The sequence below is a fragment of the Oncorhynchus mykiss genome, chromosome 17, assembly GCF_057628025.1.
Source record: "Oncorhynchus mykiss isolate SJ-2025 chromosome 17, ASM5762802v1, whole genome shotgun sequence".
Classification (NCBI taxonomy): domain Eukaryota; kingdom Metazoa; phylum Chordata; class Actinopteri; order Salmoniformes; family Salmonidae; genus Oncorhynchus; species Oncorhynchus mykiss.
In genome coordinates this window covers 32,837,512-32,859,431 of record NC_143038.1, presented here as the reverse complement: position 1 = coordinate 32,859,431, position 21,920 = coordinate 32,837,512, and the positions used below count along the sequence as shown (strand labels likewise).

Below are 21,920 nucleotides of genomic sequence, written 5' to 3'. Positions count from 1 at the left end.
TCTCCCACCTGTAGCACACGCTCCAGCAGGTATATCTCTCTAGTCACCCCCAAAACCAATTATTTCTTTGGCCGCCTCTCTTTCCAGTTCTCTGCTGCCAATGACTGGAACGAACTACAAAAATCTCTGAAACTGGAAACACTTATCTCCCTCACTAGCTTTAAGCACCAACTGTCAGAGCAGCTCACAGATTACTGCACCTGTACATAGCCCACATATAATTTAGCCCTATCAACTACCTCTTTCCCAACTGTATTTAATTTATTTATTTATTTTGCTCCTTTGCACCCCATTATTTTTATTTCTACTTTGCACATTCTTCCATTGCAAAACTACCATTCCAGTGTTTTACTTGCTATATTGTATTTACCTTGCCACCAAGGCCTTTTTTTGCCTTTACCTCCCTTCTCACCTCATTTGCTCACATTGTATATAGACTTGTTTATACTTTATTATTGACTGTATGTTTGTTTTACTCCATGTGTAACTCTGTGTTGTTGTATCTGTCGAACTGCTTTGCTTTATCTTGGCCAGGTCGCAATTGTAAATGAGAACTTGTTCTCAACTTGCCTACCTGGTTAAATAAAGGTAAAATAAATAAAATAAATAAATAAACATCAAGATTTTTTTTGCCAAAAGTGAGACGAGCCTTTGTTCTTTTTGTGGTTAACAGTGGTTTTCGCCTTGGAACTCTGCCATGGATGCCATTTTTTGCCCAGTCTCTTTCTTATGGTTGAGTCATGAACACTGACCTTAAAACCTCTCTGGAATATGTGGGACGCTAACACCGGTTCCAACTTGCGCAACGTGACTACAAAATATCTCAAAAGTTACCTGTAAACTTTGGCAAAACATTTCAAACTACTTTTGTAATACAACTTCAGGTGTTTTTGTAAGTGAATAATCGATAAAATTGAAGACGGAATGATCTGTATTCAATACAGGAATAAAACAAACTGACACTACCTTTCTGGTCACGCGCCACAAAGTACACTTGAAGTGACCCTCGTTTTGAACAGGGCTACTTCTTCATTACACAAAGGAAAAACCTCAACCAATTTCTAAAGACTGGTGACATCCAGTGGAAGCGGTAGGAACTGCAAGAAAGTCCCTTAGAAATCTTGATTCCAATGAAAAATTATTGAAAAAAGAGAGTGACCTCAAAAAAAAAAATCTGAATGGTTTGTCCTCGGGGTTTCGCCTGCTAGTTAAGTTCTGTTATACTCACAGACATGATTCAAACAGTTTTAGAAACTTCAGAGTGTTTTCTATCCAAATCGACTAATAATATGCATATCTTATCTTCTGGGGATGAGTAGCAGGCAGTTGAATTTGGGCATGCATTTCATCCGGACGTGAAAATACTGCCCCTTGTCACCAAGAAGTTTAACTGAGGCAAGTGAGGGCTGGAGTTCTTTAGATGTTGTTGTGGGTTCTTTTGTGACCTCTTGGATGAGTCGTCGCTGCGCTCTTGGGGCCACTCCTGGGAAGGTTCATCACTGTTCCAAATTTTCTCCATTTGTGAATAATGGCTCTCACGTGGTTCGCTGTGGTCCCAAAACTTTAGAAATGGCTTTGTAACCCTTTCCAGACGGATAGATGTCAATTACTTTGTTTCTCATCTGTTTCTGAATTTCTTTGGATCGCGGCATGTCGCCTTGCTTTTTGAGATCTTTGGGCCTACTTCACAAGTTCTATTTAAGTGATTTCTTGATTCAACAGGTCTGGCAGTAATCACGCCTGGGTGTGGCTAGTGAAATTGAACTCAGCTTTGCAAAAAATGTGATTAACCACAGTAAATTCATGATTTAACAAGGGGGAACAATTACTTTGTCACATATGGCCATGAAGGTTCGGATAGCTTTTTTCCTTTAATAAATAAAATGATCACTTAGAAACTGCATTTTGTGTTTACTTGGGTTATCTTTTTGTAATATAACAATTTGTTTGATGATCTGAAACATTTAAGTGTGACAAATGTGCAATAAGAAATCAGGAAGGGGGCAAATACTTTATATCATCAACAACTATTGTTTCAATTCAACCCTGAATTAAATAAAAATAGACAATACACTATGCATTGGGTTTCAAGCGCTGATTGATTTAAAATGTTATATTTAGTGATATCAAATTGTGTTTGGTTGTCAACTTAACCACATATCGACATTTGAAGGAGATGTATCTTCTGCATGGATGGTTCCATCCGGCTTTACTTCCAGTTTGTCTATAAATTAATAATTGATATGTTGGAAATTGCGTCTCCAACTCAACCAAAACTCAAACGGTATTGAATGTGCTCTTAAAAGTTTGTATTTGATTTAGTCCTATCCATTAAGTTAACATTTTTGGTATGCCCAGCGGGTTGATGGTGCTTCATTATCCTTTATAGAACAGGGACTGGGACATCTACAGCTTTCACATCAACTCCACAGTGACCAGTCGCTATGCAACCACTATCATTACCAGCCGGGTTGCCAATCGGATCAACCAGTCACAGGAAATAGAATTCCATGTCAAGATCCCCAAGAATGCTTTCATCAGTAAATTCAAAATGTAGGTCTACATGAATGTTTCACTGTCTAAGATGAGTTTACACACGTATTACACAAATATTACAAAAATGCTCACACATACAGTAACCCTGCCTCCTCTCTCTCTCTCTCTCTCTCTCTCTCTCTCTCTCTCTTCCGCCGTTCTTGTCTTTCTCAGGACCATTGAGGGGCAGACGTATGATGGGATTGTGAAACAGAAGGAGGAGGCTCAGCAGCAGTACACTCAGGCAGTGTCTCGTGGTCAAAGCGCTGGCATAGTCAGGTGTGTGTGGGTGTGTGCAGGACCATCTAAACCTTGTAGTACTGTAATCATGGTCAAATTATTGACCAGGCACCCAGGGCACATGTCCAGGGGCCCTGACCTCCACCATTGACTTTGTTAGTCACTCTACACATTTTGCCATGACTAATGCCATGTTCAAATGTATGGACATGGCATTAGTCATGGCAAAATGTGTAGAGTTGTAGGAAATTAGCATTAAACATTTTAGCATTTTCTCTCCACCCCATTACACAAAAAAAATGGCAAAAAAGGCTAGTGTGTCTGTGTATCTGTGTCTACAGTATGCATGTGTTGTTTTGTATTAGACGGTACCCCTTTTTGTCTCCTAAAGTTCAGTGGGGAGGACCCTTGAGGAGTTTAAGACATCTGTGACTGTGGCCGCGCTCAGTAAGGTGACCTTTGAATTGACCTATGAGGAGCTGCTGAAACGCCGACTGGGCAAGTACGAGCTGCTGATCCATGCTCGACCCATGCAACTTGTTGCTGACTTCAAGGTGAGAGAGAGAGAGAGAGAGAGAGAGAGAGAGAGAGAGAGAGAGAGAGAGAGAGAGAGAGAGAGAGAGATTGATGAGTCATTTGATATTGGGGTTGATGTTGTATTTTCTTGCTCCTTTTTTCTGTCTCTTCCTTATGGCCAGATTGACGTGTACATCAATGAGCGACCAGGCATTAACTTCCTGGAGGTAACAGGAGGGCTGAGCACCGAAGCACTGGCAAATGCCATCACCAAAACCCTTGCTTCTAGTGAGGTAATGTCCAAAACAGGGTAATGTAGAGCTAACCAATAGAAAAGTCCAGACCTCAATACATTACATGGTAAAGAAAATCTGTCTATGAGCCCTGGATAAATAAATTACATAAATGTACATTTTCACACCTCTGGACATGTTAATGCTAATACGAATTAGCTCATTCTAACAGGGTAAAGCAGGGTGTGTTTTTAAAAAGCAGAACCTGTAAACTACCAACCCCTCCCCAGGCCTGGGTACATTTCTACCCCAGCAAGGAGCAGCAGAGCCAGTGTGAAAGATGTGGAGAGCCGGGCCTGAATGGAGACCTGGTCATCGCCTATGATGTCCACAGGAAAACATCCATGGGAGATCTCAATGTACACTTCTTCCATCCTCTTTCTGGCATTACTCCTTCATCTCTACCCCATCCTTTAATCACTGTCTCTCATTCCCTCTTCAGGAGGCAGAGGGGTATTTTGTCCATCACTTTGCCCCCAGTAACCTACCACGCATTCCAAAGAATGTGGTCTTCATCATCGATCGGAGTGGCTCCATGCATGGCAGGAAAATGGAGCAGGTTTGTGTGTGTGTGTGTGTTGCCTGTTGTAATGCAGCTTAAGGCTTAGCGATTAAGCAATGTACACATACACCACATATTTATATTCAATGAAGGGGACAATGCACATTGATTGAGTGGTTAATTGGTTGCATTTGATTGTATTTTGATTGCACTGCGATCTGTCAGACCCGTGAGGCCTTGTTGAAGATCCTGGGAGACCTGGCGGAGGACGACCACTTTGGCCTGATCACGTTCGACAGCTCAGTGTCTACCTGGAGGAAGGAGCTGCTGCCGGCCAACCAGGACAACCTGGAGGCTGCCAAGAGCTTCGCACGACACATCCATGAAAGAGGAGGTACAATTATTACTTACAGACAAGGCCTCAACCACAAGCAGCTGCAGCCAAAGTGTGGCAGGACCCAGTCAAAGGCAGAGAAGAAATGACCGGTGCGGGTAGACTGTATGCAGATGTTCCTCTGCCGGAAGGCGGAGGTTCATCTTATATGGCGAAATCCACGTCAGATCTCGGCCCTGGGATGGAGTTGGTAGAATTGCCTGATGGCATGTGGGTCATGAAGGAGATGACACCACAGATTGTCATCACCTACAAAGCAACCAATGTGTTACCTGACTCTGTGTAGACGTCACGTGTAAAGGAGACAATGCGTTATGTAACTTTGCTTAAGGGAGAGGATGTCTTGTGTGGCTGTAGTCAAAGGAGGCATGGGCTTGGATATTAAGGGGTATAATTACCAATGTAAACGATAGGGAAAGAGCGGAGAGGAGATTCTGGGGAAGACGGATCAGGAGCTGATTGATGTATTAGAAGTTAAACGACTTATGGTGTAAGGTCAGAACAGAACTTAGAAGCTTTTGCATTATAATTGCCATATAAAAAAACTATGAAATCCATCATTTGTGAAACTGTGGAACCAAAAGACAAGTGTTACTGGTTTTCATTAACTAATTAAATTGCTAATTGAATAAAATGCTGAAGAAGAAGAGTAGCGTTGTAACAACTACAGGCTCAGGGGGTTCACCTTAGATGTCCCCAGACCATATCGTGGGCTCGAACAGGAAACCACAGGGGGTAACTGTGTAAAAGACACAAAAGGAGCACTGGGTATCTATAGTTTGTCGTTACTCAGACGAAGTGAGTAAGGACAAACTTTCATCTAATAAATTATTTCAAGAAATTAGTCTTAGCTGAAACCCTATACCCGGGACAGCGAGTGTGACTCACCCGGGAGGGTAAACTAGAAAGAGAAGACCCGCCGCTAGCAGGAATGTCTAAGACTATGCCGTGCTTATAAAAATTGTTTAGCCCTGTGGTTGCGTGAAAGGCGGGATGACACGTAGTTAGCCGGACCATGGCGCAGAGCGGACTATAAGTAAATATAGGATTATCCCGAGTGGCGCAACGGTCTAAGGCACTGCACCTCAGTGCTTGAGGCGTCACTTCAGACACCCTGGTTTGATTCCAGGCTGTTTCACAACCGGCCGTGATTGGGTATCCCACAGGGCGGCGCACAATTGACCCAGAGTCGTCCGGGTTTGGCCGGTGTAGGCCGTTATTGTAAAGAATAATTTGTTCTTAACTGACTTGCCAAGTTAAATAAAGGTTGGTGTTGTACACAAAAATAGCCCCAGCTCGCGCGTAATATACTGTGACACAAACTACCCTTGAAGTGTTAACAGTAGGAAGGGCTGAGCTAACCTCCGGCAGGCAGAGATAGACCAAGAGGGGTGACCGGGGTTAATAAAGTGGAGCCTAGAGCTTCTCTGCTAACTCAGCCTAGGATGGGAAGAGGGAGTCCCGCTCACTGGGAAAGAGGCTCATACCACGGAATAATCCAGGCCTACAGCATAGTGGTAGTTGACCCACTCTGTGTGGTCAAGAGAAGATCCACAGGCAAAGACTACTGGTGCGTTTGTGACCCTAGTATGACCCGTAGTAGGCACCACATTACCTACTTACTTATTTTCAAAGATTTACATAGCTGATAGCAGAGTTACAATATAGCAGAATTTTGTAGCACTTAAAGGGATAGTGAGATTTTGGCAAGGTGAACTCATGAGTCAGATGAACTCATGGATACCATTTTTCTGCCTCTGCGTCCAGTATGAAGGATGTTGAAGGTAGTTTCACAAGTCAATTCCAACTAGCGCAATGACTAGAAGTAAACTGGAACAGCTAGCATGCATGAGTCATTAAAATGGTATCCATGAGTTTATCTGACTGGTTAAGTAGATAAAGGGCTTAAATGACAAAGGCTCTCACCAACCCTTTAAACGGCACACAGGGTAAAGTAATGGAAGATATGAACAACAGCCTGGTTGGTGACAATAGCAGCTAATCCATAATGTGTTTTCCTCTCTCTTCTCTTCTTAGCCACGGACATCAATGCTGCTGTGTTGGAGGGCACAGCCATGCTGAAACGACACCCACAAGAGGGCTCAGCCTCCCTTCTTATACTGCTCACTGATGGAGACCCAACCACAGGTACACACACACACAGTTTTGTATTGCTATCCTTGTGGGGACCAAATAATTGATTCCCATCCTAACCCTCCTTAACCCTTAACCTAACCATAACTTTAACCCTAAGCCTAACCTTGGGCGTCCCGAGTGTCACAGCGGTCTATGGCACTGCATCATAGTGCTAGAGAAGTCACTACAGATCCGGGTTCGATCCCGAGCTGTGTCGCAGCAGTGACCGGGTGACCCATGAGGCGGCTCACAATTGGCCCAGTGTCATCAGAGTTAGGGGAGGGTTTGGCCAGCTGGGATGTCCTTGTTCCATTGCGCTCTAGCGACTCCTGTGGCTGGCCGGGGAACATGCACAATGACACGGTCACCAGTTGGACGATGTTTCACATTGGTGTGGCTGGCTTCCGGGTTAAGTGAGCAGTGTGTCAAGAAGCAGTGCGGCTTGGCAGGGTTGTGTTTCGGAGGACGCATGACTCTCGACCTTCGCCTCTCCCGAGCCCGTACGGGAGTTGTAGCGATGGGACAAGACTGCAACTACATATTGGATATCATGACATTTGGGAGAAAAAGGGAGGTAAAATGTTTTATCAAAACCAAAAACCTTAACCCCAAACCCCTAACCCTAACCCAAATTCTAAACCTAACCCCAATTGTAACCATTAACCTAACCCATAAGTCTAAAATAGCATTTCTCCTTGTGGGGACTGGTAAAATGTCTTTGTTTTACTATCCATGTGAGGACTTCTGGTACCCACAAGGATAATTAAACAAAAAAAACACACACACACACACACACACACACACACACACACACACACACACACACACACACACACACACACACACACACACACACACACAATGAAAGCCAATCTCACTTTCCTCAGGTGAGACCAACCTGGAAAAGATTCATGAGAACATAAAGGAGGCTATTGGTAAGAAATTCCCTCTTTACTGTCTCGGCTTTGGAATGGATGTCAACTTTGACTTCCTGGAGAAGATGGCACTGGAGAACGGAGGTGTGGGACGCAGAATATATACAGACTCTGATGCTGCTCTGCAGCTGCAGGTAAGGTAACACACAGTGTGTGGCACTGCAATGGACTGTAATTCTTTCTTACAAATCTCAACATAAAAATTTGAGCCTGTAACAAAAACTATTTAAAAAAATTCCCAACTGAGCTTCGTTAGCTAGAATACAAAAGTGCTGAACCAACCTTTAAGGCTTTATTTTAACAAACCTAATGCAATTTTAATCTAAGTCCTGGTGGTAGCGCTATAAGTTCGGAGGCGTGTCAGAAATATTTTTGCTATTTTCACAACCGGAATTATGAGCCCAGTAGCTGGCGGTGGCACGAAAAGGCTGGGTTTTTATGAATAAACAAGTTGAAGGTGTGTAGAGGCTTGATCCCTCACTGGCCAATCAGAACATGCCCCATGGCTAAATACTGTATGTGGTTGCTTCAAGTTTCGTATTTGCGGTCTCTTATGTATTGTAATGAACTCTAACTAGACTGTTAGTCCGTTATAGGCAAGTCTGTTAAATAGCCTACGGAAACAAAATTTGCAAAAATGTAGACCTATCGCATATTTGCTAAATTGAACTTGTTTTTGAACAGTAATTACATGGGTTCAATATGGAAATATATGGAAATATATTGTTAACATTCACACTGATAATGGCTTAGTGTAAAATGCACCACATCTGAGCCATGGACAAACGTTGTCAATGAGAAAGATTCAATTCATTATTGATAAGAGCTAAAAAGACAGAGTGAATCATTTGAATCAAATTCGAATAAAACGAAACAACAACTTGTTTTAAATATGCTATGTCTAAACACAGTTACAGGTAGGGCTGTTATGGTGACTGTATTACCGCCACACCGGGGGTCAGGAGTCAGGGCACCATCCAGTGTAATTAATAACTTCACCATATAATGTCCGATATTTTTTCCCATACCTTTATTACCATGCAACTTATGTGACTTTGATGTTTACTCCTGGACTTATTTAGGCCATAACAAAGGGATTGAATACTAGTGCGACAGTTTTTACATGACAAAATTGCAAACTAATGTTTAACACTTTCACCTCCTTACCGCCAGTTGAATAAAGTGTAATAAAGTGTAATAAAATCCTATCTCATCTAAGCAGGCTTAAACGGTTGTTTTCTGTTTATCTGACTGTAGTTGACTTGGGAGGGAACAAGAAGGAGCAAGGGGGTGGGACTAATGGCTACTGTACTGTACGATTGACAGGGCTTTTATGAAGAGGTGGCTACACCCCTATTGACGGACGTGCAGATGGTATATCTGGGTGGGGCTAACCTGACCCAAACCAACTTCAGCCAGTATTACAACGGCTCTGAGATCGTGGTAGCTGGCCAGATCCCCGACAACAACATAGAGATGTTTACCGCAGAAGTCATAGCCATATCGGTGAGGTCACCTCTGCTCTACCCCCCCTTTACAAGACCATAGGTCAGATCACTCCATACTGTCCTGTTCTTTGTTTAGTATGTTATTTTGTTTTTTTTTAAATATACAAAATGTTGATTAAAAAAATTGCTCCGTATCAGTACTTTAGAGACATCTCAGTCAAACGTCAATATATACAATAAAGTATTGTGATGTGAGGATGTCTTGATTATTTCAGAAAAGCAATAGGGTGATGTACTCTGACACATTACCAACGAAGGAGCCCATTGAAGCCAGGTCTGACAGCCACATCCAGAGGCTGTGGGCCTACCTCACTGTAAAGCAGCTCCTGGACAAAGAGTGAGTTTGCTTTGCATGACATTGTCTGTGTTTGGGTATGTTTGCACCTGTGTCTATGAAGAGGGGTATCCTACAAAGCAAGCCAGATTTACTCAGGGTTTTCTAAAGCCAACCAGTTTCAGTTAGCTTCACACACCAGCTCAGGCTTCATTTGTATTACAACGGTGGATATTGTTAATCCGCCTGCTGCTAACTCTAGCAAGTTTGTAACTGCACGAGCATAAGTCAAATGCCAAGCTCCACATTGAGACAATGCTGAAACATCCATTCATGGGCGAGTCAGTGCCACATTTTCATTTGTGCCAACTACAAAAAACTATTCTATAAAAATCGAGCAAATTCAGCAGGCTATGGTCTGAAATAGTCTTTTAGGAGTGCAGTTATTTTTATTACTTATCGTTAATACCATCTTTGGTCTGCTTATTAATGCAGAAGCACCTTTTTTCCCATTCCTGTCAATATTTCTAATATTATTTATAATATTAATATCTAATAATATTTAAGTCATACAAAAGTGTTACATTGAGTGAAGTTTAAAATTAATTCTGTGATGTATTTTAACATGAAATGTTTACAAAAGCAAATAAACATTTAATTAATAAAATATGTAATCAGTCATCTTCAAAAATAGATTTGTAGACATTTTTCAAATGTATATAAAAAAAATGGAAATATCATATTTACGTAAAGTATTCAGTCACTCCGTACTTTGTTGAAGCACCTTTGGCAGCAAATACATCCTAGAGCAGGTGTTCTTCAACCTTTTTCAGCCTGGGACCCAAATGAGAAATTCTGTGTTTTCCTGGGACCCAAGCTTACGAAAACATGCAACTATACGTACATATTGGTACATTTCATTGCACTTATGTTCATTAACAAATGCAACATAGACAAATAACAATTAAATGAAATACCCATATAAATAGCTATTCATGTTTATTTTCCCCCTTAAAACACTTGCATATCTGTCTAGGTTGGAACTGTTGCTGTTAAAATACAAGTCAGAATTTTGAACTCTTTGATAACAGAACACACACACATGCTCAGTACAACCTTAAGTAACAGTACAGATGAAAAATGATCAGGCCTACTGTACATCTTACCGTAGAAATTATTGTTGCTGTTAAAATACAATAAATCATTTTTATTCTGAACTGGAATAAACTGATTGATCACATCACACACACACACACACACACACACACACACACACACACACACACACACACACACACACACACTGCAGGTCTATTCTGGACATTTTGACAGTGCAACCCTGAGGTTATGCTCAGTATTGAGTCTGTTTCTTTACTTGTTTCTTAACTATGCCAGATTTGAGAACCCTGACTCGCATAGGTAACTTTATATGGTGCCAAACTGGATCAGAACATCTGTACTGCTTTCTCTGCCAGGCAGGAGACCGCTATGCATAATCACTTTAACTCTACCTACGTGTACATATTACCTCAAAATAACTCCACATCGACTACTATGAGATAGCACTCCCTTATTTCTGCTTATCATCTGTTATAAAATGACAACAATGCCTTGCTTGTTGACTTACCACTGTCGGAGCACTGTTTCCTGAGGCATACTGCCCTGTTCTGAAATAACTTCCTGGGTTTACCGTCATGCTGTGGCTGTTTGGTCAGGACCTGTCGTTTTAATTAGTTTGTTTTGAGACTCTTTACTAAGCACTTCACTGCACAAAACACATTGTGGGCACTCCTCATTATTTCTCAAAGTTTGTATTAAACCAAGAGAGAAAAACTCATTGCTGTATTTGCGTTTCATGACAATTGAGCTCAGTCAGAACCTGCTGTGGCTAGCTTGAGTACATTTGATGACAAGCCGGTGCAGTGGCTGACAGCGCATCAACTTCTGCTAAACAACAGCACTGCAGCGTGTGGGTCACGGAGTGATCTTCAAGAAAACTGCAGAAAAAATATTTTTTCCACCCACTCACACAGCTGCCAAACTGAGCAGAAACACTGCTACTACGCAGAGAGTGCCCTGAACAGACCGTATCAATTTACTCTGACAGGTCGCGACCCACCATTAACAGATCCGCGACCCGCTTTGGTTTCATCAGACCAGTGAATCTTGTTTCTCATGGTCTGAGAGTCCTTTAGGTGCCTTTTGGCAAACTCCAAGAGGACTGTTGTTTGCCTTTTACTGAGGAGTGGCTTCCGTCTGGCCAATCCACCTTGATGGTTCCAAACTTCTTCCTTACCAAATGATGTCCAATCAATTGAATTTACCACAGGTGGACTCCAATCAAGTTGACATGCACCCACATCAACTGTGGGACCTTATATAGACAGGTGTGTGCCTTTCCAAATCATGTCCAATATTGAATTTACCACAGGTGGACTCCAGTCAAGTTGTAGAAACATCTCAAGGATGATCAATTGAAACAGGATGCACCTGAGCTCCATTTTGAGTCTCATACTAAAAGGTCTGAATACTTACAGTTGAAGTCGGAAGTTTACATATACAGTACCTTAGACAAATACAATTAAACTCAGACTTCACAATTCTTGACATTTAATCCTAGTAAAAATCCCCTGTTTTAGGTCAGTTAGGATTACCACTTTATTTTAAGATTGTGAAATGTCAGAATAATAGTAGAGAGAATGAATTATTTCAGCTTTTATTTCTTTCATCACATTCCCAGTGGGTCAGAAGTTTACATACACTCAATGAGTATTTGGTAGCATTACCTTTATATTGTTTAACTTGGGTCAAATGTTTCAGGTAGCCTTCCACAAGCTTCCCGCAATACATTGGGTGAATTTTGGCCCATTCCTCCTGACAGAGCTGGTGTAACTCAGTCAGGTTTGTAGGCCTCCTTCCTCTCACACGCTTTTTCAGTTCTGCCCACAAATTTTCTATAGGATTGAGGTCAGGGCTTTGTGATGGCCACTCCAATACCTTGACGTTGTTGTCCTTAAGCCATTTTGCCACAAATTTGGAAGTATGCTTGGGGTCAATGTCCATTTGGAAGACCCATTTGCGACCAAGCTTTAACTTCCTGACTGATGTCTTGAGATGTTGCTTCAATATATCCACATAATTGTCCTGCCTCATGATGCCATCTATTTTGTGAAGTGCACCAGTCCCTCCTGCAGCAAAGCATTCCCACAACATGATGATGCCACCCCCATGCTTCATGGTTTGGATGGTGTTCTTCGGCTTGCAAGCCTCCCCCGTTTTCCTCCAAACATAACGATGGTCATTATGGCCAAACAGTTCTATTTTTGTTTCATCAGACCAGAGGACATTTCTCCAAAAAGTACGATCTTTGTCCCCATGTGCAGTTGCAAACCGTAGTCTGGCTTTATTATGGAGGTTTTGGAGCAGTGGCTTCTTCCTTGCTGAGCGGCCTTTCAGGTTTTGTCGATATAAGACTAGTTTTATTGTGGATATAGATACTTTTTTAGCTGTTTCCTCCAGCATCTTCACAAGGTCCTTTGCTGTTGTTCTGGGATTGATTTGCACTTTTCGCACCAAAGTTTGTTCATATCTAGGAGACAGAACGTGTCTCCTTCCTGAGCGGTATGATGGTGTTTATACTTGCATGCTATTGTTGATACAGATGAATGTGATACCATCAGGCATTTGGAAATTGCTCCCAAGGATGAACCAGACTTGTGGAGGTCTACAATTATTTTTCTGAGGTCTTGGCTGATTTCTTTTGATTTTCCCAATGAGTCAATGAGGTTGAAGGTAGGCCTTGGAATACATCCACAGGTACACCTCCAATTGACTCAAATGATGTCAATTAGCCTATCAGAAGCTTCTAAATCCATGACATATTTTTCTGGAATTTTCCAAGCTGTTTAAAGGCATCGTCAACTTAGTGTATGTAATCTTCTGACCCACTGGAATTGTGATACAGTGAATTCTAAGTGAAATAATCTGTCTGTAAACAATTGTTGGAAAAATTACTTGCGTCATGCACAAAGTAGATGTCCTAACCGACTTGCCAAAACTATAGTTTGTTAACAAGAAACTTACGATTTCAACTGGATGTAAATAAGATATATATGTATATACATATTTAATTTTTTTGCAAACATTTCTGTTTTCGCTTTGTCATTATGGGATACTGTGTATAGATTGCTGAGTATTTTTTTTATTTAATCCATTTTAGAATAAGGCTGTAACGTAACAAAATGTGGAAAAAGTCAAGGGATCTGAATACTTTCCGAAGGCACTGTAGGTGCACCAGGTCACAACCGAAACGATGATGTCACTACCAAAACGCTTGTTATTTTGGCCAAAAATGAAGATAGTAAAAGTAAATCAATCAATATGTTTCAGATTCATACATTAATCACTGGACATTATTCAGAGAATAATAGAGATTATATTTCTTTCAATTAAATTTAAAGGAATAATACACCTGTCGTGGAAATTCTACACGGGGACACTCAAAGTCAATTTTAAATGAATCTTCATTTATTCTCAACGCGCTGGAGAGGTTCTAACCAACTCCAATGCACCATGTACACATGTCGATCAGGAGCTCCAACAGAGAAGTCTCATTAGTTCTCTTATGTACGTACACAGAAAGTAATAATGACATGTTTTAGCTTATTCATTATTCATAATTAAGTCATCATTAACATTTGCTTCATTCATGTGACCGACCAATACTGGTTCATGCATGTGACAGACCAATACCTCATGAGGCTTTCTTCTCTCCCAGCTGAGACCTTGAAACTGAGATATAGTTCTCAAAACAAGGGTCTGGGCGTACTGCCAAATTGCAGATACTACAGTGAGGAATTCTCCCAGGCACGTCCAATCAGTCACTTACATGAACACAGAAATTGGTTATTAGAAAAGCACAAACGTAAACATTCAGAGTTCATTACACCCAAACCATTCATTCCTATGCTTTACAGTGTTAAATAACACAAATATATGATAACAATATTGTTTGTGAACAAATGTTTCATTTTGTCATTTTAATAAGGTTATTAAGAGCAACGTGAAAATCGTTGTGGAAATCTGATGCAGCTCAAGTCGACTACAAAACCCACGATGCAATGCTCTCTCTCTTTCTCTCTGCGCATGCTTTCTAGCTAGCTAGTGTAGCTAATGTACACACAATAATACCAAAGATAGTACAAGGTGCCAGATGTTTCACCGGATGTATAAATCTGAAGCATCCAAATACGGTGAGGCGATGAAGCCCAGTGGGAGAATATGGAGTGAGATGGAACTGGGCCTACATTCTGCATATTTTCTCACTGAAGAAAAGCCCGATCTCAATACAGTCTTCTGTTACCATAACTAGAATCTGTTACAGATAGAGTGCATTAAGTTTTGTAGGTTCAAGTCCCGTACTTTTTCTGAATGTCCTCTCCCGATATGATCAAATTCATGAAAATGTAAAATTGTATTCAAATTCGTTGGTTAATTTACCATCATCCAATACACGCACGCACGCATGCACGCACACACACACACACACACACACACACACACACACACACACACACACACACACACACAGGGCAAGGGAGGAGAATAGAAAATTGCGTTGCGTGATGGACGTCGAAAGAAAAACTGAGTTGAATATTTGGTCCACTGTTTAGTTTGACCACATCTTAGCAAAATACATACCTTGTCATGATGATATAAAAGGATGTATGTGTTCTAGACAAGTATGCCCATACCATATATTGGCTGATATGGCAATCAGGAGTAGAGGTAATGTTTTAAAAACCATTATGAAATGTGTATTACTCCATTGACAAGAACCTTATTGTGAGAACGTGGCACAATGCAATTTCCTGAATTCACTGACGGTCCACTTATCTTAGATGTTAAATCACGGTGAAAATACATGTTTTACCCAACTCATAGAACATAGACTATCACCAAATTAACAAGAGTTTCATTCGGTAATGGATTATCTATTTACATTTTTTGAAAATCGTATTTTGTAATTTTTTTAATGCAAATACAGTTATTATACCTGTGTTTGTGTGTGTTTGTTTCAGGGTGCAGTTGAGCGGGACGGCAAAGGAGAAGGTGAAGAAGGAGGCCCTGGATCTTTGTCTGAAGTACGGCTTTGTGACTCCTTTCACCTCAATGGTGGTCACCAAGCCCCAGGGAGAGGACTCACAGGTGGCCCACAAGCCCAAGGAGGGGAAGAAACGGATACAATCTAGTCAAGTCGACTACGGGTCATCATTACATTTCTTGAACCACCAAGTCTACGGTGAGCAAAACTACCATCATCATCACCACACACACACACACACACACACACACACACACACACACACACACACACACGCACACACCACCCCCCACAGGCACACACAGTGTGGCAATTAACTTCTTATGGCTGGGGGCAGTATTGAGTAGTTTGGATGAATAAGGTGCCCAGAGTAAAATGCCTGCTACTCAGTCCCAGTTGCTAATATATGCATATTATTAGCATATTTGGATAGAACACACTCTGAAGTTTCTAAAACTGTTTGAATGATGTCTGTGAGTATAACAGAACTCATAGGGCAGGCAAAACCCGAGAAAAAAATCCAACCAGGAAGTGGGAAATCTGAAGTTGGTCCGTTTTTCAACTCATTCCCTATTGAAGATACAGTGGGATATTGGTCATGTTGCGGGGAATGAGTCAGAGGTCTGCCAAAATGCCTTGAGCTCGTGACGCTCGTTCATGTGAGAGTTGGCTTGAGTTCCATTGCATTTCTGAAGACAAAGGAATTCTCCGGTTGGAACATTATTGAAGATTTATGTTAAAAACATCCTAAAGATTGATTCTATACTACGTTTGACATGTTTCTACGGACTGTAACGGAACTTTTTGACTTTTTGTCTGCTCCTAGTGAACGCGCTTCGTGAGTTTGGATTTGTTTACCAAAGGAGCTATTTGGACATAAATTATGGACATTATCGAACAAAACAAACATTTATTGTGGAACTGGGATTCCTAAGAGTGCATTCTGATGAAGATCATCAAAGGTAAGTGGTCTGTTATACTCACAGACATGATTCAAACAGTTTTAGAAACTTCAGAGTGTTTTCTATCCAATAGTAATAATAATATGCATATATTAGCATCTGGGACAGAGTAGGAGGCAGTTTACTATGGGCACGCAATTCATCCAAAGTGAAAATGCTGCCCCCTATCCCTAAAAAGTTAACAAGAAGTGTATCTTTAAAATGGTTTGAAATACTTGTATGTTTGAGGAATTTTAATTATGGGATTTCTGTTGTTTTGAATTGGCGCCCAGCACTTTCACTGGCTGTTGTCGTATCGATCCCGTTACCGGGATCTCAGGCCTAAGAAGTTTTAATGTATGGTGTGAGTCAATGGCGTAAATAAAAGACCAAAGGCTGTCAATCTACAGTATAAACTTTACATTATAAACTGTATATGAACATTAAATATATGTTATGTTTACCAGGATCGCCTGCATTGTCAGCCCGAAACATTCCTGGTAAGACAAATACCTTACCCCTAATTTTACTCAATCTTCTATTTTGGCCAGGATTAAATTCAAAACTGCGATAAAGCGAACTTGAAGAGCGATTGGATTGAATCCTGGCCCTTGTCTAGGTTAAATTCAGAAGTCACTACTGACTCTACTAAAAAATGTTCTCTCTATTTTTATCCCTCTCTCTCTTTCACTCTCATCCTCTCATCTATTCTCCGGTTACTTGACTCTATTTTTTCCTCAGATGTTTTGGTGAAATACATGTTTGTCTGTGCAGTATGTGTGTTTGTAGTTGGACAGAATGTAAAGAAAATAACTACAGTAAAAATATACACTCACCGGCCAGTTTATTAGGTAACAACCCCGTTCACGAAAATGGATCGCTCCTACAGACAGTGAGTCTCGTGGCCGTGGCTTGCTATATAAAGCAGGCAGACAGGCATCAAGGCATTCAGTTACTGTTCAATTGAATGTTAGGATGGGCAAAACGAGTGACCTAAGAGACTTTGAGCACGGTATGACCACCGGTGTCAGGTATGCCGGATCCAGAATCTCAGAAACATTGCCTTCCTGGGCTTTTCGCGCACGGCAGTGTCCAGAGTTTACCGAGAATGGTGTGACAAACAAAAAACATCCAGTCAGCAGCAGTCCTGTGGGCAAAAACAGTTAGTCGATGAGAAAGGTATATGGAGAGTGACCAGAAAGGTCAAAGGAGAATGGCAAGAATGGCAACACGTGGGCCACAAACAGGAAATAATGGTGAAGTACAACAGTGGGGTGCAGAACGGCATCTCGGAATGCACAACTCATCAATCCTTGTCACGGATTTGCTATTGCAGCAGACGACCACACCGGGTTCCACTCCTACAGCTAAAAACAAGAAGTGGATCCAGTGGGCACACGGTCACCAACACTGGACAGTCGACGAATGCTGTTGCATCACAATGATGGCAGAGTCAGGATTTGGCATAAGCAGCATGAGTCAATGGCCCCATCCTGCCTGGTGTAAACTGTACAGCCTAGAGGCGGTGGTGTGGGGAATGTTTTCCTGTCACACGCTAGGTCCCTTGATACCAATTGAACATTGAATGTTTCAGACACCTTGTAGAATCAATGCCCCAAATATTTCAAGCTGTTATGGAGGCAAAGGTGGGTCTGACCCAATAGTAGATGAGTGTTCCCTAATAAACTGTCCATGACTGTATGTGAACATATACAAACACTAAAACCTGAATAAATAGCATCAAGATCAGTGGGATCAGGTTAAAAATAGTACAGATGAAGACGGAAGTTTACACACCTTATCCAAATACATTTAAACTCGGTTTTTCACAATTCATGACATTTAATCATGGTAAAAATTCCCTCTCTTAGGTCAGTTAGGATCACCACTTTATTTTAGAACGTGAAATGTCAGAATAATAGTAGAGAGAATGAATTATTTCAGCTTTTATTTATTTCATCACATTCCCAATTGGTCAGAAGTTTACATACACTCAATTAGTATTTGGTAGCATTGTCTTTAAATTGTTTAACTTGGGTCAAACGTTTCGAGTAGCCTTCCACAAGCTTCCCAAAACACGTTGGGTGAATTTTGGCCCATTCCTCCTGACAGAGCTGGTGTAACTGAGTCAGGTTTGTAGGCCTCCTTGCTCACACACGCATTTTCAGTTTTGGCAGCAAATTTTCTATAGGATTGAGGTCAGGGCTTGGCCACTCCAATACCTTGACTTTGTTGTCCATTTGGAAGACCCATTTGCGACCAAGTTTTAACTTCCTGACTGGTGTCTTGAGATGTTGCTTCAATATATCCACATAATTTTCCTACCTCATGATGCCATCTATTTTGTGAAGTGCACTAGTCCCTCCTGCAGCAAAGCACCCCCACAACATGATGTGGCGGTTTATGGCGGTTTTGGAGCAGTGACTTCTTCCTTGCTGAGCGGCCTTTCAGGTTTTGTCAATATAGGACTCGTTTTACTGTGGATATAGATACGTTTGTAGATGTTTCCTCCAGCATATTCACAAGGTCCTTTGCTGTTGTTCTGGGATGGATTTGCACTTTTCACACCAAAGTAGGTTTATCTCTAGGAGACAGAATGCATCTCCTTCCTGAGCGGTATGACGGCTGCGCGGTCCCATGGTGTTTATACTTGCGTACTATTGTTTGTACAGATGAACGTGGTACCTTCAGGTATTTGGAAATTGCTCCCAAGGATGAACCAGACTTGTGGACGTCTGCAATTTTTTTCTGAGGTCTTGGCTGATTTCTTTTGATTTTCCCATGATGTCAAGCAATGAGGCACTGACTTTGAAGGTAGTTCTTGAAATACATCCACAGGTACACCTCCAATTGACTCAAATGATGTCAATAAGCCTATCGAAAGCTTCTAAAGCCATGGCGTAGTTTTCTGAAATTTTCCAAGCTGTTTAAAGGCACAGTCAACTTAGTGTATGTAAACTTCTGACCCACTGGAATTGTGGTACAGTGAATTATAAGTGAAATAATCTGCCTGTAAACAATTGTTGGAAAAATGACTATAGTTTGTTAACAAGAAATGTGTGGAGTTGTCAGAGTCGTGTGTATAGGTGGCAGGGAAGTCAGGCGCAGGAGAATCAGACTTGGTGGAATGGAGTAGTTTAATAACTTAAAAAAAACATAACTCCAAAACCATGAATACAATAAAATAAAGTGGGTACGAGGACCCGTTGCGCACCAATACAAACAACACGAATACTGAACAACAAACAATCTCTAACAAAGACATGAGGGGAAACAGAGGGTTAAATACACAACAGGTAATGGATGGGAATGAAACCAGTTGTGTAGAAGACAAGACAAAACCAATGGAAAATGAAAAATGGATCAATGATGGCTAGAAGACTGGTGACGTCGACCGCCGAGCACCGCCCAAACAAGGAGAGGCATCGCCTTCGGCAGAAGTCGTTACAGGAGTGTGTCAGAGTCCTTTAAGAACAGTGGGTTTGGAGTCAGGCGCAGATAGCAGAGGGTTCGAATAAATGTATATTTTCTTACCGGAAAAAATGGTCACGCCAAAAACACAAGGCGCATCAACTGACCGGCCCATACACAGGACCCAAAATGTCCGGAAAAATAAAATACAAGCGAGCATCCACAACCTAACAGTATAACAATCCCGCACAAACCTAGGCAGGCCTAACAGGCTTAAATAGACAAAAATCATTAAACACAATAAGGTACAGGTGCAACTAATGTGACCAAACGAACAGAAAAGGAAAAAGGGATCGGTGGCGACTAGTAGGCCGGTGACGACGACCGCCGAGCACCGCCCGAACAGGCAGGGGAGACACCTTCGGTGGGAGTCGTGGCAGAGGGGTTGAAAAACGAGTTTTAATGACTCCAACCTAAGTGTATGTAAACTTCCGACTTCAACTGTATATATGAAATGATTTAATTAAATTAAATGGTCATTAATACATAGTTTAATTTTACAAACAATTTCGTCACAATACACTTCACAAACAAAACAAAAATGATAGAGGTGAGGAGAGAAAAAAGGATGGAAAACCGTCAAATCAAAAGGAATGACAACAACAATAAAGAGATGCTATATCAGTGGATTCCCCCAGCACTATTAACTCAATCAACTTTCCTCCTGTCATTCCCTAGCTGGTGCTCTCCCAGAACAAGGACTAAGAGGCAAGTGATTCAATTTCAACTGCTGTTAAAGTGTAGTGCAGAAGAAAACAATTTCCGCAATGGTTGAATTCTGACCAATTCCCAAAATTCGGTGATGAGTTTTACAACTGTCCCTGCTTTACAGGAAATGCCAACAAAAGGGGAGGGGGAGGAAGAGGAATCATGTCAAGTGGTGGCAAGTGACTACCTTTCCCCTCTATCACAGCTGAACTTGTTGAACATCAGCTTACATGTGCTCATTTTGTGTTTTTGTCATAGGCTTGATGAGTCGTACTGATTATGATGTTGGTCATGCTGTCCAGCAGTCATTTCCTGACTTTGCCATGGGTAATTCTTCCACATAAAAAAATATATTATTTGATATTTTGTGTGTGTGTATCTGTGTGTAGGATTCTTTGTGTTCATGTTCTGACTGTATGTCGGGTTCTCTCTGTGAGTGTTCTCTCATGTTACACTTTCAGGTTTTCAGGATTTTAATGATCCTCTGCGAGCTCACCCAACTAAAACTACAAGGAGAACTACAACTACAACTGGTACTGCAATATTTGTCGTCCTCAAAATGTATTTTTTTGTATATTTAAGATGTTGTCTAATGTTATTGCTGTTTTTTCTCACAAAGTATCTTAAGCACCCTTCTGCATTCTCTCTGTCTGTCCCTCTCTCTATCCCTTTATCGATTTTCCTCTCTCTCTCTCTCTCTCTCTCTCTCTCAGTGAGTCCTCTCCGGAGGTTCCTGTTGCCCGCTGAGGGCCAGGCTCTGCCACTGTGCTATGACATTCCTGTGGCTCTCTCTCTCAGACTCCTAATAGACCCCAACAATGGTGACTTGACCTTTAGAATTTGATTATAATTTTGAATTCTGATTTTGATTACAAATAGTCATTTAATTCTTTCATTAAATTATTCATTGTCCTTTCCACATCATCCACTCACTCCTCAAACATCGTCGAATGAACCGTGTCCGTCTTTCACCAGATTTGGCTATGAATGGTCAGCTTGGACAATCACCCAGTGCAGGCTACCAGAAGATTGTGATCCATTACAGAAGCGATCAACATATTGAGTTAGACACTACTGGCATCACCTTCAACGATGGGCAGAATACAACATACTTCTCCTGGAGCCTGAAAATCAACCACGAAACGGACAGGTGCTGAATCATATACCAACTACGTACTTTCGAATAAAAGTCATTTTGTGCAGTGCAAGGTGTTTTATGTATAGCCTGGTTAACCCAAGTGAAGTGAGCCAATGTTCAGTCTTGTTCAGTATTTAGTATTGTGTGGAGACATAAAGAGCTCTAGAATGTATTTTACTAAAGTGGCATAATGACAGGAAATGTTATACGGTAGCTAGATAGGGTA

General features: G+C 41.3%; 1 protein-coding gene across 3 annotated transcripts in view; it reads left to right on the top strand.

Moving 5' to 3' along the window:
* Nucleotides 1-21,920, top strand: part of LOC110494030 (inter-alpha-trypsin inhibitor heavy chain H3) — a 40,249-nt gene that overhangs the window by 15,510 nt on the left and 2,819 nt on the right. Inside the window, exons 3-21 of one of the 3 annotated variants that reach the window (XM_021568705.3) lie at nt 2,390-2,553; nt 2,710-2,814; nt 3,167-3,329; nt 3,474-3,584; nt 3,815-3,943; nt 4,027-4,143; nt 4,312-4,480; nt 6,518-6,628; nt 7,504-7,685; nt 8,878-9,057; nt 9,275-9,396; nt 15,414-15,634; nt 16,845-16,877; nt 20,527-20,556; nt 20,681-20,731; nt 20,815-20,883; nt 21,018-21,089; nt 21,270-21,377; nt 21,532-21,706. In XM_021568705.3, the coding sequence (XP_021424380.2) occupies nt 2,390-2,553; nt 2,710-2,814; nt 3,167-3,329; nt 3,474-3,584; nt 3,815-3,943; nt 4,027-4,143; nt 4,312-4,480; nt 6,518-6,628; nt 7,504-7,685; nt 8,878-9,057; nt 9,275-9,396; nt 15,414-15,634; nt 16,845-16,877; nt 20,527-20,556; nt 20,681-20,731; nt 20,815-20,883; nt 21,018-21,089; nt 21,270-21,377; nt 21,532-21,706 (2,312 nt within the window). The remainder of the gene's footprint in view (nt 1-2,389; nt 2,554-2,709; nt 2,815-3,166; nt 3,330-3,473; nt 3,585-3,814; nt 3,944-4,026; nt 4,144-4,311; nt 4,481-6,517; nt 6,629-7,503; nt 7,686-8,877; nt 9,058-9,274; nt 9,397-15,413; nt 15,635-16,844; nt 16,878-20,526; nt 20,557-20,680; nt 20,732-20,814; nt 20,884-21,017; nt 21,090-21,269; nt 21,378-21,531; nt 21,707-21,920) is intronic. The other 2 variants (XM_021568706.3, XM_021568707.3) reach the window with 2 other exon arrangements.